Here is a 17,281-nt window from a genome sequence, read left to right on the forward strand (position 1 = left end):
ACAGGAAAAAAAAAAGCTGAATTCTTAGCAATGTGCTAACTGAAATATTTCCATGTCAAATTCCAAACTTATGGGGGGAAAATGGTGCATTTCAAGTTTCTGAAAACTCAATTTTAAGGACTCCCAATGATGGTTCTCAGAAATACCATCAGCATATACAAACAGCCCAGGCAGATTGATAAATTAATATCTACCATATAATAATGCAAGTCTTTCTGACTAGAAGATTAATTTACAAAGAAACATGGGCTGCTAATTAAGAAAATAACACGGGTTCTGGAATTGGCTTCCATCTCTTCTGATACCTTCCTAGATAATCTCTCCATGCCTTAATCCTCTGACTATAAACATGAGTTTGCCCTTGTCATCAGCCCATAGGAGATAAACAATATAGGTCCAAACTTTTATCTGCTGAAGGAGGCTTAGATCTTGCCTGGGATGCTGGAGATGCAAAAGCCTTAAATTCTTAAGTTCTTCTACGTAAACAAAAAAGCATCCTGGTTTACTGCTTTGGACGATTACAAAAACCATAGCACAAGATAAGGAAACAGAAAGCCAACAGTCTCTCCTTTCTGGAGCACATGCACAAACCTTGATTACAGGTTTTCCCTGTAAATCCAGGGAAACACTTGCATTTGTTTGGTCCCATGCACTCGCCATACTTGCAACCATGTCCACAGGTAGCTGGTGGAGTCAGGCACAGAAAAGAAAGAGAAAAATAAAAAGTTAGAAATAGTCTATCTGAGAACTTTTGCCCTGCTTAGTTGCCTAAAAGGTGGTACTAACTCAGAATAGTGGCACTAACATTAATTACAAGAATTTGGTTTTTTCCAGGTTTGTAAAGACAAAAGGTCTCTCCCTTTTTTTTTTTTTTTTCCTGCAATAGTTACAAGGCACATTTAGTTTTGTACTCCTGCCTTTTTCCTTTCTTTAGGAAGCCTCTGTGAGAAGCAGCTGGCCAGCAGCTTGAATTGCTATGCTTGGCATCTGGAGCAGGAAAGAGGCAGCAGCACTCTCCTAGAGCCAAAGGAGACACATAATCCTACAGCAGTTTACAGTCTTGGATCTCCTCAGTTACAGCTGAGGAACGTGTCTGTCCCATAGGGAACATCCAGAGCACATCTGTCATCAGGCAACTGTCCTTAGCACACATCCCAGGGAGTATATTGGCATCATGTTTACAATAATTTGAGAGGGCTACATTTAACCTGGATGCATTAAGGAGCAACTCTAAGTCATCTGGATCATCAATGAGAAATTACATGCTGACTTTTATAAGCCTTAAGGCTCCTGAAATCACTTTAATTGTCAGCATGGGGGTTATTCAGGAAGAGCAAACCAAACATGCATTTATGTCAGGACTGCCACTGAGGAAACAGTGAAAGAGTGTGCACCAGGGTGTGAATCTCAATTCCTTATGTAGTTAAGCTGATCTGCAAACTATAGGAAAGTTTAGTTGCTATATAGTAAAATTCATATTAAAATTCATTTTTCTGAATTCAAGTATCTTCCCTCCATTAACATTCAGATGTACTGAAGGTACTGACTCTGCAGACTGAGGCATTTTTCTACATTTCTTCCAGCCCTGAATGCAATGTGACACACAGCAAGGCCAGCTTGCTCCCCTGGGATCCAAAGCATCCCTGCTTGGGATGTTCTCCCATAGGATGGAATGGGACCCCTTTGTCTTCTGTAATTGAGGGGATGCCAGACTGCAAAAGACCAGCTTGCAGTGTTAGCACTGAAGCAGTGAAAACTGGCACATCTGGATTTACAATGCAGAATTACATTATGGATGGCTTAAAGTGATTTGCCAAAGGACAGTCTTAAAATTTTATGGAAACCTATTGCTTTAAAACAAGACAGCCTACTTCACTGGCTGATCAAAAGTTACATTTGCCAGTTATCTCTCCAGGTATTAATTTGCATCAAAACTAAAGTGCAATTAAGCAATGCAAGAAATACTACAATAATCCCTTTTTCTTTTGTTAAAATGGCATATCATATACACAGAGCAGAGACATTTTAGCATCTTTCCCTTTTAGCAAATGGATTTTCAGCAATGAATAATCTTAAGCCTCTATACCAACTCACTAGATATAAAAGGCCAAACTCTTTGGGACAACAAGCACAACATCTGAGAAGACCTAAAACATATACATTTTATGATTTTGTTGTGTTTTGCCCAAGCAAAATTGGATAGAGAGATTCTACACTGCACTCTCCTTGGGATATGTAGACCTTTCACAAATTAGAAGTGTCCTAAGAGTCATTGTCTCTTCATTAAGAAAACGATCCACAGACCAGAACACTGGCTGGCTACCCAAGCTCAAGTCAGGGGCACTTATTATTGAGGGTTTTTTAGTATTTTTAGAAATACTCAGAGGCTGTGTAATCTGAAGATAAAGGATACCAACTGATATGAAATAATTTTAGAGATCCTTATATAGCATTAGAAAACACTGCATTTATGGCACGTACTCAACAGCTGTAACAGCGCAGCCACTGACCAGGGCTGTGCAGGAGGTTAGAACAGATGGTGCCTTACGGATCTAAGAATTTTTGAACATGCAAGTTATGGTTTGGTGTTATTTACCCAAAGCTCTGCTTTTTTTTGAGGAGATGGTCTCTCAAGCAAGTTTTATTTGCTCTCTCACGGATTTGGAGATTTCACTCCTCAGAGTTTTCCTTCTGTAACTTCTGGCAAACATGTAAGAAACCTGCTTATTAGTACCAAGTAAGCAGCAGCAGAGAGGAAACAAGCAGAAAGGTAACGTTACCTTCACAGTGGCCCTTGTTGTTCTTTCTCCAGCCAGGACAGCAATCCCACCTGGAGCCGTAGTGACACACCCCAGGCCGGCCCACAGCCCTCAGCTGCCCACTAGCTCTCGAGCTGTGTGAGGAAGCACAAACACTAATTCCAGCAGGAAAATGCTCTAGTCCATTCCTCTGCACACCCCTTTGTACAATTCTCTTTTGCTTTATCCACTTGCAGCCATTTTCATTTCCCCAAACCTACAGCAGTGCTCCTTAACAGGAATGCAAGCTTCCATTTGCTCAGAGAAACTGTGATGATGGCAATGCTTCACCTGCAATAAATTAACTGTGCAAGGTAAACACTTTCTAATGAGAAACACTGAAGGGCAAAAAATACAGCCAGCTCCTTGCTAGAATGAGCCATCTTAATATCAGTGAAGTCAATAGGGCTGCCTCAGCTTGTGTCACATGAATAACTGGATCAAATACATGATGCCATAACTGACAGCAATATTGCCTTGGATGATGAAAGACTGATTCCACAGAAAAGCATGTTGAGAACATCAGTCAGCCTCATAAAAGCTAGTGGCTAACAGGCTCATAGCCACTGCATACATGCAAAGTGATTGCATAAGTACTGACAGTCCCAGGTTCTCTGGTTGTATGAGACTCCCTGACCTACAAATTAATTTTAATTTCACCTGCCAATAAGCCCTGGGGTTCAAAGTCATTGTGCAGATCAACAGCTGCAAGAGTTGGAAAGCCTGCCATATTAATTGTCAAAATTATAAATCTGATGGAAATTCACAAATGTGTAAATCTTCTAGACCTCCTCTGTGCCTCTATGAGTGCTGTGGCTTTAGTTCTTTTCTCCTTCTGCTTGCTGTAAGTTGTCCACCTTAAGCCTGTCCCCTTTATGAAATTCTGTTCTTTAACCAAAATCCTCTCTCCCCATTGCTTTATCCAAGTCATAATTTAAAATGCATTTTCTTCAGAGAGTCCAAAGTGTTGGTTCTGACCCAGAAAATTCCTGTTTGGTGAGAGCTTTGTAGTAAGTGGTCTGGGGTCCTGAGGGGGGACAATACACTGCAACAGAAATTTCACAGTGGGAAAAAATGGTGGAAAAATGCCATCAGGCAAGAACTTTTGCATGTTTTAGTCTGAGGCATAAAAAAGGTAATATTTTTCATATTACAGGAGTACTTTGCATGTATCCTCCTGTGCTTATCTGTAATGGCTGCACTCACATCGAAACAGTTCCTGCAAACATCACTGAGGCAAACTAGTAGAACAAATATATGCATACACTCATACACTTCAAAGACATGAGGTGTTACTCCAGAGTTTTTTTAAGTAGCTGAACCATTGGAACTAGAAGGGAATTCAGAGGAAATGCATAAGCTCATGTATCTGAGATACTCTATACAAAGAAATGGTCTTCGTGTCACCCAACAAGTAAAAAAGCTTCAGTGCTGGAATAAATTGTTCTGAAGCCACCCAACCTTTGTCATCAATGCAGTTTACAGGAGTACATGTTCTTGTGCATGAACATCTTCAGACAGGTGAAAAGGTGTGTTGAACAGCTCTAACTCCTCTGTGTCTGTGACAAATCAGCAGCCTGCCTCTGCATCCTATAGACAATAAAATAACCTTTTTCCATTTTGTTATCCACATGTTGCTGCCTTACATCACTTGCAAGTATAAAGTTAAAGAACATATGTTCTGCTTGCAGACTAGAAAGTGGCCTTGAATTCACCTGGATAGTGAATGTACATTCTGCCTGCATCTCAGAAAATCCCTCTGAAAACATCTAGATAGTGCTATGACTCCCCTGGAAAGTTAAAATGCCTAAAGCCTGGAGGAAGAAGGATCTCATTCCTTTCCAAAATGTGCTCATTTTCACAGGAAAAATGGATTCAGTAATGTTATATTTAATAATTTATATTAAAAAAAGTCATTGTAAAGCTTACAGTATCTCTCAAGATTTCAGAACAAACTTTCCTTAAAGCTGGGAAATGTTCCATAAAGCTACAAATTAAATTAACAGATATTGCCCTGGACAAGGTGGAAAGACTCGTTGTGATTTCCACAAGAAGCATCAAAATAAAACTTACCTTAGGCAAAGATCAACTAGATCCCAAAATCTGGGAGGAAAACCAGTTTTGGCAGGTTAGTCCCTCTCACCCATGAAGAATCAACACCCATCAGCTTAGCTATTTCTATTAGGAGTTCAGCATTTAAAAAAAAAATTAGAAAGAGGAGATTCTTTCAGGTAGGCAGACCCTTTCTGGGAGAATGGCAATTGAACCCTCCTGGATATTGGAGAAAAAGTAATGTAGACTGGAGGCACAGGGCACTTCTGATCCCTCCTTGTTGGATATTCCTGTAGCATTTCAGAGGAACTACCTAAAGTACCTGAGTGAGATGGCTGGACTTATCACAGTCTGCTCAGCATGCAAAAAATTCCTGGCCTTGAAGAATCTGCAGCCAAAAAATGTGACCAAAAAAGAAAGGCAAGAGAATGCACACTGCGCAGGTCAGATCACAGTGCAGCGGAAGAGTGCTGTCTGAAGAACTCTGAGAGGCAGCACTGTTGCTAAAGGTAACAAGTAGCTACTGAGCAGTCCAAGGTGCCCAGGGAGGAAAGAAGTAATTGAATTTTTGTGGCTGTGGTATTGCTGACAGCGCTATGAGACATTTAGCAAAGAGCAGTGAGGATAAATAGTAACGACAACAACCCAGGACTGCCTGAGTTGAGGAGACTGAAATAAAGAGCTGGCTGCATTGGCTGTCACAAGATTGCTGTGTAACAACATTAGCGCAATTTTAAACTAAGCGGGACTAGGTTTACTGCTGCTGTAACCTGTATTGCTGTTATGGTTTAGGAATGGTATTCCCCAAATCAGTCCCCCCACCAACACTCTCCACAACCACACGGCACCCTCTCTTGCTCCCCAAATTTCCCCTCATCCTTCCCCTAGCAGCAGGATGGGCATGAGAACTGGAGGCAAAATAGGCAAAGATTTCAGGTTGAAGTAAGAACAATTTCCTGGAAATAGCAACCAGATAAGAAAATGAACAGTAATAGCAACAATACTAATGACAGAAGAAAGAAGAAAAGAAACATTTCACATGAAAATACCCCTATGATAGACCGGATGGGCTCCCTCCACCACATTTTGTTGACTGGAAGGAATCCCTTCTTCCTGGAGGTCAGTTCTTTTCCTAGACAATAGTAGTACATAGTGAGGTGGTACAGAATAACAAACGTCCTTTCTCTAAGACATAAAAGTGTAAGAGCAGGTCTGGAGTTAATGAACTTCCAGTTCCCGAGGAGCTAACCACTCAACAGCCTCGCATGTGCTGGAGCAGCACACTGCCACTTCTCGATGACAAATGTTTCCATTCACAGATCTCACATTAAAGAAATAACCACAAAACATCTTGAAGGCTTCACATGCAGTTGCTGGGAATTGTCCCTTTAGGAGCTCCCTTGCTGCAGCACTTCTGTTTCTGGAGAATTGGCAGAGGGAACACTGGAATGGCTTGGTCTGGAGTAAGTGGTTTTACTGATCCTCTCTCAAAATCTCATTAGAACCTCTGCCTCCATAGAACCCAACACCTGTGATGACAGGCTGCGGGTGAAGGGCCGTTTATGCTGGCAGACTAAGAACTGGGGGTGCTCACACCTTCCCACAGGTGCTGCAGCTATTCCCCCATCGGGACCGCAACTTAAGTTGCGGCTTTTCCCAGAGCTCCGCTGTGACACCTCGGGGGAGCGGCTCGCACCAACCGGGCGGGCGCCGTTCAGCACCACGGCCCGGACCGGCCGCCGCCCGGGCGGACCCGCGCACACCCCGCGCCCGGAGGGAGCCCCCGACACACGCGGGGCCGCCGGGGAGCAGCGGAGCAGCCCCGGGCCCGCCGGGAGCGGAGCTGCCGTGCCCCTCCCGCCCGCGTCCCGCTCACCTGCCCGCGGCGGCCAGCCCGACGGCGAGCAGCGCGGCCAGCAGCGCGCTCCCGGGCGCCGCCACCATCCCCGGGCACGGCGGCACCGCGGCACCCCGGCGCTGGCTGGCTGGCTGGCTCGCCCGCCCTAGGGCCGTGCCTCGGCGGCAGGGGGCTTATAAAAGGACGGGGCGGGGCAGGCCCGCCTGCAGCCGGGGCGGGCAGACCCCGGAGAGGGGCGGGGGGTCCCGGCCCGAGCAGCGCAAGCTGCCCCGGAGTTACAGTGATGCTGCCCCGCAGCCACCCACGGAGCCGCCGTGATGCTGCCCCGGGGAAAGCCGTGTCACGAGCCCGGTACGAACCCGGCCCGGCCTAGAACCGGCCGCTGGTAAAGTAAATCGGTACATCGGTAAATCACCATTTATCAGTGCCCCACAGCCGGCGTGCTCGTGGGCTCTGCCTCCGCAGGCACCCGCCGTACCAGCGCTGAGATGGGTTTCCATCCCCGGGAAATGCATTCGCACCGAAAGCTTTCCAGGCTTTGCCCTGCAGGACCGTTCCTGAACAAACTTTTCACAATCTGCTAAGTACTTGGATATTAAGAAAAAAATTCTCTAGAAAAAACTTCTCCCGAGTTGCTGACATCTACTGCTGGTTTCTTCAGACTTCTGAAAGTACAAATGATCTTCCAAAGTACGTTTAAGTCACCGTGTAAAGAGGAGCAGTGTGAAGTCAGAAGTACCAAAAGGTGGCAAATTTAGCCCAAGGATTCAAATGACATCTGATTAAAATTCAATTTATTTAAAAGAAACAAACTTGTGCAATACTGTTTATGTGTTGCACAGGATGGTAAAGACTTTTTTTGTCCTGGACACAAAAGCCATTGTTGGTTTGCAGCTGTGCTGCTGTCTTTTTGAAATGCAGCACTCACTACCTTGAGACTCCCCAGCTCCATTCATTAGATTTGTCTTCCTGTATGGGAGGAGTAGTCTTTTGATTTTAGTTAAATCAGCACCGTGTAGAAAGCATACTGATTACTTAAAACTCAGTTCAAAGACTCATGATTTTTATTATGCACATTTATTCCAACAAATAGATATGAGTGTATCAGTTGAGTCTCATCTTCTTGCCACTAAAATGTTGATTGGTGTTCAAGACGAAATTTTCTGGTCATAAAACAAATAATTTCTGAACTGTGATGCAGGTAGTCTGTTATGAGCTATAATTATTTCCCCCCAAAAAAATATATATATATATTTTTTTTTTCAGAGTGACTTGTGGATAGGTCTGTCTGCCCTGGTGGTCCCTAAGTAGTACTTCGCATTGCCTGCTGGAATGGGACTGGCCCTGGGTCTCCCCCATTCCCTGTGATTTATTAGGGAAATGTTTATTGAGGCTGTAGTCATGGCTGTCTCCCACGTGAAAGCTGATGGGCAGTTTCTGGACCATCCTCCCAACCTTGCTCTGAGCTCTCACAGGAACCTTTTCATGCCAAGGTGATATAAGAGGGCCCTGGGGCTTCTAGGGTCATATATAACATCTTACAGGAATGTCCCTCAGCTTTTAGGAAAACCTTTTTGTACTTCATACAATCCTGATCCCAAAGCACACCTCATGGCTGCTGTTCATATATTTTCTTGATATCTAGGATGTAAAATGAGAAATTAGTGGGATAACAATTATAAATCCTGTTCCTAAACTGAACACAGTTCTTGTTTCATGAAATGCTGTCCCTAGTTTCAGGGTCTTAGTTATGTCTTGTACTCCAGTTTTTCATCTCTGCACCAAAGGGAGACCCATGATAAAACTGCTTTGCCCCCTGAAGATGCCATTTCCCATTTGGGGTGAATGGACATAAAAGCTGAATTTGTGTGGAGGAGTGTCCTGCTCATCCCCCTTCGTTTCCTCCTTTGCCTGACATGCTGGGTTGTACCAACAAGAGCATCACCAGCAAGAAAAGATGAAGAAGTAATTGGCCCTCTATTTATCACTTGTCAGGGCATACCTGGAATACTCTGCTTAGGTTTGTCCTACTTGTCTCACTTGGTACTTTCTGAAAGTTACTGTGGAACAGCTCCATAGACTCATGGGCCCTGGAGACACAATACAGAGGAGGAGATTCCGTCTCCAGAGCTTGCTGAAAGTACCTGAAGGACAGGCCCTGACACAACTCTGGCTGTACCATGACTTAATGTGATGTTTTCCTCTGTGGCTGTAGCTCTAATACTTAATGGGATGGAAGGGTGGAATGGAAGATGGAATGGAAGAAGTCTATGAGGCTATGGAAGAGAACTGGATTTGCCCTTCTCTCCACACTTTGAGTGTCCCTTTGTTACAGGGCTCGCAAGGGTTGCAGGATGAAGAGAGAGGAGAGAATGTTGACCTCATGTTCAGAAGGCTTGATTTATTATTTTATGATATATATTACATTATGACTATACTAAAAAGAAATAGAAGGAAAAGTTCTCAGAAGCTAGCTAAGCTAAGAATAGAAAAGAATGAATAACAAAGGAGCTGTGTTCCAGCAGAAAGCAAGGGCAGCTCTGCTGTGAGTGGTCAGCAAATCCAAACATCCACCCAAGACCAATCACGGATCCTTCTGTTGCATTCCACAGCAGCAACAGGTTAACAGATAACCATTGTTTACATTTGTTGCTGAGGCCGCAGCTTCTCAGAAGGGAGAAAAATCCTAAAGAAAGGATTTTTCACAAAAGATGTCTGTGACATCCCTTCCCATGGAAAGGAAGGGGTTACATTTTCAAATTAAGCCTTGAACTCTGAAAACTTCTGCAAGTCCCCTGTGAAGAACACAACACCAAGTATCTAATACATAATGCCCCATATTATATGGGCCCTTTTTCCCCACCTGGCCTATCCTAATTGATACCTATACAATCCACGTGTGCATCAGGGATTGCCATTTCCAGTAGCTTTATGAATGAATGTAATAGGAGACCACTGTGTGGTTTTCAGGGATGAATTTTATAGGTGTAGCTTCCTGGCTTTTGATGGGATTTTCTTTACTTTCAAGTCTCCTGCCAAAAAGATTTAGACCTTTTCCCCCCCTCATATAATTTCTCTACATAGGAACACACAAATCTTTCATTGCTTGACTACATTAGCCTGTAACAAAAATAATTCAGTCACTGGTGATCCTCTTTATATAAAATACTTTCCATGTGGTAGCCCAATAACATGGTGCCTCTTAGTAGCTTTTGGGGTTTTTTCTGACAGAAAAAACCACAGTGATTTTATAGTTTGTTCAACTACACTATGTCTAAAAAAATGTGAAGTTTGTGTAATCCATACCTTTATTTTGTCATATTAATAAATGTTAAATGTTAATTGACTGTCCTGTAATTCATCATTTTGGAGCTTTAACTTTGATGGTTTGTCATTTTATTTGAATTATCAAAACATAACAGTTGGTGGGTGGTAAAAGAATCAAAAAAGTAGGGATTAAACCAGGTAGGATCTGGACCTATCATGCACTTGTTATGGGTCCATAGTTGCTACTTCTCAGCTTTTGCTAGTTTGCTGCTGCTGCCTTTAGAGATTCCTGTATGGAAAATGGCAGCAGATTTCTGTTTTACTTGGATCCCAGGTTCTGTCCTCATTTGTTCCCCCTGAGCTGGCATGCTCAGGAACAAAGCAGAAACCTCAGCCTAGTGGGGAACACACACTTGGTGGGACTTTATGGAATCAATAGGAGGATCTTTGTGGTCACATCACAAAGACATTTGGTCCTGAATTCTCAGATTACACTTCTGCTACCATGAGTTCAGGTTCTCTCTGTGTCTTGATATTTGGAGTAGGTGTTGGTGTAAGACTCTAACACTTCTTATGCTGTAAATATGAATTACTCAATCTCTATTTAGGAATCACAAAGGACTGATGAAATTGAAATATAAATACTTCAGCTAAAACATTTATATTAAGCATAGATAGAATAAAAAATAACTCAGAGCATTAAGGACTGCAATATTGCTATAATAGCAATCATAACTATATCCCTTTTCTTTTTTAGTGAAGTTCCATTTATACTGCCAAGTAGTTTCAGATCAAGTTATTTTATAGATTTTTCATGGAGTGGAATAAATAGAGAAATAAAAGCAAACCATTAATTTTTTTTCTCAGGAATAATTTTATAAGCTTTAATAGACTATTTTGAAAGAGTAAGATGTAATGAATGGGATTTCTGAATTGGAATTCCTGAATAGAATCATGATTATGAAATCAATTGAGCTTATTTTTTGTTTTGGTTTGCTGAGTATTGCTTCAGGATATCTTGAGAAAAAAAGTCATGTTCAAAGTTGAAATTCTTAAAATTATTTAACTACGATCTGAGGGTTTAGGAAAACTATCAAATACCCAGAGATTTATGAGACCTAGTAATATTGCTTCACTGAGATTATGCATGTGAGGAAAAAGTGGCAGACTAGGTTGTTAAAGGCAGAGCACCAGGATTAACAAACCTTTGTTACCAGGAAAATTTAGTTGTAACCTCAACCTACTTTTTAGCTGACACTATAAAATACTCTCAGACGTGGTGTGTTTACATTCCTTTGATATTTGATAACATTTTTCAGATTTTTACCATGGTTAAACCCAGCCCTGTGGTTCATGGGGCAAAGCTTGCTGTCCTTTGTGTAGCAGAGAGTAGGAATGCATTGACAGGATCAGCCTGGGTCCCAGATATCCCTAATAAGGGCTCAGTAGGTGTCTAACCAAGTTTTGGTTTCTGTGAGGGAATACTTATTTCTGCTCAAAAGTAACTGCAAGCATAAAAGCTCACTGTTTAGGAAATGCTTTGTATTGTATTATGTTTAAATAATTAAAAATCACACACTCAAGATGGTGGGTGGTCTAACACAGCATGAACAAGAGCCTATAAAAATTATACAATTGGGCTGGAGATCACTTTTCTAAACATATAAGTAAGAGGTTTCACATGTTGGTTTTATACTCCACAGCCTGGAGTTCCAAGCAAGGTTATAAATTTATTTGGCAGAAGCAACTGAGCCAAAGGATATTTGTGCCTGTTTGATGACTGGTTCAGGAGAATGTGAAGAACTCAGCAAAAGCTGATGAAGTTTATTTTGGCGGCTAAGACAAAAGTCATTAAATGAAAGGAAGGCAACATGGAACTAATGAAAAATCTGATGGCATCATAGATGAATATATGCATGGAAATGTCTGCTCAAGGTTTTCTTTGCTGTCATTTGGTTCTCTGGCATGGATATTCATCACTGGTTCAGTTGTGTCAGGTCTGCTTTTAAAGGACATCTTAAAGTTTCAGCTAAAATCCACAAGTCCATTTCACATGGTCCATGAACTTAAGCATATTGAACAGTCAGTCGCTTCCAAAGTGTAATTCTGATTTGAACTAGAAGGTGGATGTAGAAACACCACCTGTGTCTGCATTGTGGACAGTACCAGTATTATAACAAATAAATACTGTTTTTTTAAAGAAAAATCTTTCCAAAAGGACTCAAGGTTTTTATCTGTCTGCACTTATTTTTATTTGAACTTTTTCATAAGCTCTTTTCCCTAGGCCTTAATCTTCAGTGCTTAAAAATGTGACTGTATAATTTTTCTGAAATACTCCCCTCCTATCTCTGCTCCTAAGAGAACCACCTTGACTCATACATGTGTAGAAAGTATTTTTCACATCTAGTTATCCTCTAGATGAACATTTTAGTCTGTTTTCACATTTTGTCACAAAACAGTGCCTCTTGCCATATGAGAAATTATTTTGTTCTTTGGTTGCTTCTCTTGTTGGCCAAAATAATCTAGATATGGCTTTTATATTCCAGCAGCCATACAGGAATCATCTGGGAGTCTGGAGTTCAGTCAAATACGATACTGAAATGCCAAATGAAAGTTTTGGAAGACATGTTCTTACTCTTCAGCAGAACTGTCTAAATTTCATCAACTTCCCTGAATTAATTTGGTCAGTGTCCTTTACCTCTTTGTCTCATAAAATTTATGAATACTCTTGCCCTCATACAAATCTTAAGAGAATCCAGAGAAGCTTTGACCAAAAAATAGAAGTAATGCAGAATTAAGTCAAATGAAAAAATTACAAAATATGCAATATTTTATAAAACTTCGTTTCTTTTTCAGTATTGACTGTTCACATAAATATTTAGTGGATACAGTTTCATATTTACAAGTGCACGCATTTCATTTTTTTTTTGTTGGTGCCTTTAAAACTGTTAGCATTGGTTTTGGTCCCAGTCTGAGATCCAGGTAGATTTTTGAACTGTGTTTTTTGCATAATCAGAACTGTCCTCTTGACACTGATCTGCTATTTTGTTTCAAGAGCTAGAAATCTTTACAGGCCTTTGGATTGAGCACTGTTACTTTCCTTGGGTGATGCAGGTGTCTTTCACCACCAGCACTTCTGTTCCATGTTCATCTCTTTTCCAGGTGGGACTTAAATCTCATTTCTGTGTTTGAGGGGAGGCTCCCAATGAACCTCATTGGGGTTTTCCAGTACTCAAAGGGGGATCCTAAAAAAAAGAGGGAGAGTGATGCTCTGCATGGACAGATAGTGAAAGGACAAGAGGGAAGAACTGAAAACTAGGAGAGGTGGGATTTAACTTGGATGTTAGGAGGAAGCTCTTTGCTGTGAGGGTGGTGAGGCCCTGGAAAAGATTGCCCAAAGAGGTTATGGATGCCCCATTCCTGGAACTGTTCAAGGCCAGGTTGGATGGAGCTCTGAGCAACCTGATCTAGTGGGAAGTGTTCCTGCCTAGGGCAGAGGGGTTTCAGCTAGAAGATCTTTAAGGTCCTTTCCAACCCAAACCATTCTATGATTCAGTGATTTGCCTTTCTGAGTAGACATCTGTCTTTTTGGTTTTAACCACTCTGTCTTGGAACTTTTTCCTTCAACGTGTATTCCTCTCCTTTAAATTTTGCACATGACGATATATTTTCTATGTGGAGATGTATTATTAGAGATATTTTTAAAAATAAACATCTGTTTAACATATATCTGCTGCTAATATGCAGTGTACAGTTAAGTGTATGCCTTAAGTCCCTCCTGGAAAATAATTTGGCTGCTTTTCTTCCCCCTTCCCAGCTGTGTACATATTGTAAATAAATTAGTACTCTGAAGCCATAGTGTTTATGTCCAACTGCCCTTTCCTTTCCCCTTTCCTTTCCATCCTATCCTATCCTATCCTATCCTATCCTATCCTATCCTATCCTATCCTATCCTATCCTATCCTATCCTATCCTATCCTATCCTATCCTATCCTATCCTTCTGCTTTCTGTTATCCTCTGTGTCAAGAAGAAAACAATAACAGTGCTCATTAGGAAGTTTCCATGTTTAACTTTTGCAAGGCAACATTCAGAGAAAGAAGACCTCCCAGTTTTTTTCTTTAAGAGCTTTATTATTTTCTCACCATAAACTCTCCAGAAGGCTTTTGGCAGCTCTGTCATGATGCTCAGTTTCTTGCCTGGAAGCCTGACCTCTGAAATATCCCATTCTTACACTCCTCAGTCTTCAATCACATGGGGTGGTGTGCTTACCACAGTAACTGCTGGAAAATGACTGCTCTTAAAATAATAGCTGTTGTTTCAAAACATATAAAATATTTCAGAACCTCCTTGTTGACACCCTTAACAAACAGTTTGTTCCCATGAATGCACAGTATGGTTCTCAACCCATCCAGACAGACAATGTAAGCTCAAAAGCAATCAGTGTTTCAGCCTGCTTGGTGTCCGTTCATTTCATCTGCAGTTACCTGCGGGCTAAGTTGAGGAGAATGGAAAAGCTCTGCTTTTCCCTGTTGCCCAAGAAATGTGAAATATGTATTATAAGAAAAAAATCCTGAATGGGAAAGGAAGTTAATAACGTTATATTGATATATATTAATTTTTAGATGATTTTATTATCTGGTTAAAAGTCTTTTGAGACCTCATAAGAGAGGTCACCCTTATGGAGGTGGCTGTATGGTGTTTGTTTGTATGTTATACAGCTAAATTTGTTAGTAAGTGATATAGCAAAACAGATCAGATCTAAAAGGAAGGGAAAGGTAAAAGTTGCTTGCAAAAGCTCTGAGTAAGTTGATTTTACTCACACTCATTCTTACTTCCACTTACCACAAGCACCAAGTGTGCCTGAGTGGTCTGACACTGTGTGGGATGCAAAGGACCAGAGAAACTACAGAGCCCTTGTCACAGCTCTGGGGTCCTTCACCAGGGCTGGCAGTGAGGAATTACTTTTTAAAGAAATATTTCATGTCCATTTAGGAATAGCGTTTATTCTCCTGTTGTGATAAGAGGAGAGAATGGTGTGTATGATGTTCTGCAGCCTTGTTGCCATCCCTTCCTGTGTTCTCAAAATGTCTTACATTGATGAGTAATTTCCACTGAGTTTTTATCACAGTGTGTGTTGTCTGGGGTGACACATTCCTCTCTGGGACTGACTGGGAGCTGCCTTCTTCATTACATGATTTTTTAACCCTTGTTCTGCTGTTTTCTTCTAGTGCTGTCTCTTTTTCTCACACACATTTCCATTCATAAGTAATTCTTAGCAACCTCAAAACCTTGGTTACAAGTCATTCCATCCTGGTTACAGTTCTAGGAAAACCCTGGAATTGCAGCTGTGCAGGACTTAGGCAGTGGGAATAACTGGTGCATTCCCCAAGAAAAGACAAGAGTTGTGTGTGGTTCATTATAAGAACATAATTTGGCAAACAACACAACTCTGGAAGATGCATAACTCTAAAGCTTATAGGAAAGCAGAATGTAACAAAATCACACACCTTCTCCTATGTATAGTTGTGTAAAATTCATTAAGGAGAGGCCATGTCTGTGTCCCATTCAAATACTGCCAGTCTATGTGTCATAATGCCAAGACTGAGAAAGCTTTTAAAGTTCAGCTTGAGGATTATCTTTCCTTTGAAGAGAAAAATAATTAAATCATTATCGGTGGAGTATAATTATTTTTTCCCCTCTTTTTACATATTTATTGCTGCTCCATGTCAGAATTCTTATTCTGGAAAAAGAAATTTATTTTTTCAACTGAGTATGTGTTTCCTATGTATCTTCATTTATATCACCTGTCAATAAACTCTGGGAACTTGATGCCATTGTGTTTGAGGAAGCAAGGACCCCATAACATAGATTTAAAGATAATATTGTAGGATAACAGTGCAAGACAACACTGATTGATGGTAGGATTGAGTAGACAGCTGTATACCCGCTGGTTTTGTTTAGAAATGTTGTATCCTGCTGTTATCTGCTGTGCTTGAAAATGTAAGAGTGTTCAGTTATCCTTTTTCAACTGTGGACTGAATTTCCTGCTTCTCTGAATGGGAGCGTTTCCATTTTGAAATCTAAAGTACTTCTCCATGGCACAGCATTTAATATTAACTTTCTGTATTCAGCGCAGATGGATTTATATGCTGCTTGCCTTTTTTTTTTCCCTCCCATTACTGGTTTGGCTAAGCAGACAGGTGGAGGTGGATAAGTGTATGTGCAGGTTAAATGGATGCCAGGTGTAGAAACCATCTGCAGGATGTAATCTGCAGAGCTCCACAGTGCTGGTAACAAAACCAGACCCACACCAGCAGTTTCAACCATTGTCTTGGGGTGCTTTTACTGGGCACCATGTGTTTTGTGTATCATCATTCTGACCATGTGTAGTAACTTCAGATGTTTTATAAGAATGAGTGATGGCTAATCCTGCCTTGCTAAACAAAAGTCCAGTTTGGGCTGGGTGGAATTACAGACTCTTTGTCACTGCTCTGTAGTTGTGTTTGTGCAGTGTAAATGACCACCATGAGAGACTGGACACTGGGATATTCCTTAGCAAACAGATGCCTACAAACATTTTAGATCCATGTGGGCTTGTGTAGTGTGGGGTCAGTCGCATTGTAACAAGTGTTTTCTAAATGCCACCTCCTGCAGGCAGAAGGTGAGAAGTTGTTGCAAAAGCAGTGCATGGATTCCAGAAGCTTTCAAGATGAAACTGAGGACTGGAAAAGTTTATTTAGACTTTGGCTTCCACTGTATTTCTTGCAGTATCAATTCTGTTTTCACACTATGGTTCTGTTTCACACTATGGAGTATGTGAAGGGCAAATCTGAAGTATATTTATACATTTCCAAGTAATTCTGTCCTTTATGACTGTGGTTCCCAACATTTGTGCTCCTCGACCACTACCTGAGTTGAATAATCACCATTTTCTGGGAAAAATTCCCAAAAGTAGGAGTTCTTTATCCATTAATCAAATCTTGACAGAAGTGTTCTGATCTGAGATGAAACAGTTGAACTGCTCCTTTCAGAAAGTTGAATCAATCATCTAACTTGCTCAATAATTTGGATTTGAATATCTTTATCATTAATTTCAATCAGCACAATGAAAAAAATTATATCCTCTCACTAGAAATAGCAGAAATTGGTATGCCATGGTTTGAAATTGCACTTGTAGCTAATGAATCCTTCTTTATGATTCTGAGTCTGTCAGAAAGCTGTCCTCCCTTTCCAATACCATCACAGTAAAAGATACAGGTTTATTAAGCTTAGATATAAGTCACATAATATGCAGTTTGTTAAAAA

The 17,281-nt window shown here is 41.1% G+C and overlaps 1 protein-coding gene across 2 annotated transcripts in view; it reads right to left on the minus strand.

The window, feature by feature from the left end:
* The window catches only part of EGFL6 (EGF like domain multiple 6), a 29,864-nt gene extending 23,022 nt beyond the window's left edge, over positions 1-6,842 (minus strand). For both annotated transcript variants that reach the window (XM_074534692.1, XM_074534691.1), the window contains exons 1-3: positions 6,727-6,842; positions 2,781-2,893; positions 592-684 (exon numbers count right to left, since the gene is read on the minus strand). In XM_074534692.1, coding sequence (XP_074390793.1) covers positions 592-684; positions 2,781-2,893; positions 6,727-6,794 — 274 coding nt within the window. In that variant the 5' untranslated portion in view covers positions 6,795-6,842. The remainder of the gene's footprint in view (positions 1-591; positions 685-2,780; positions 2,894-6,726) is intronic.
* Between the last annotated feature and the right edge of the window lie 10,439 nt (positions 6,843-17,281).

Source organism: Zonotrichia albicollis, chromosome 2 (genome assembly GCF_047830755.1).
Source record: "Zonotrichia albicollis isolate bZonAlb1 chromosome 2, bZonAlb1.hap1, whole genome shotgun sequence".
In the NCBI taxonomy this organism is placed as follows: Eukaryota; Metazoa; Chordata; class Aves; order Passeriformes; family Passerellidae; genus Zonotrichia; species Zonotrichia albicollis.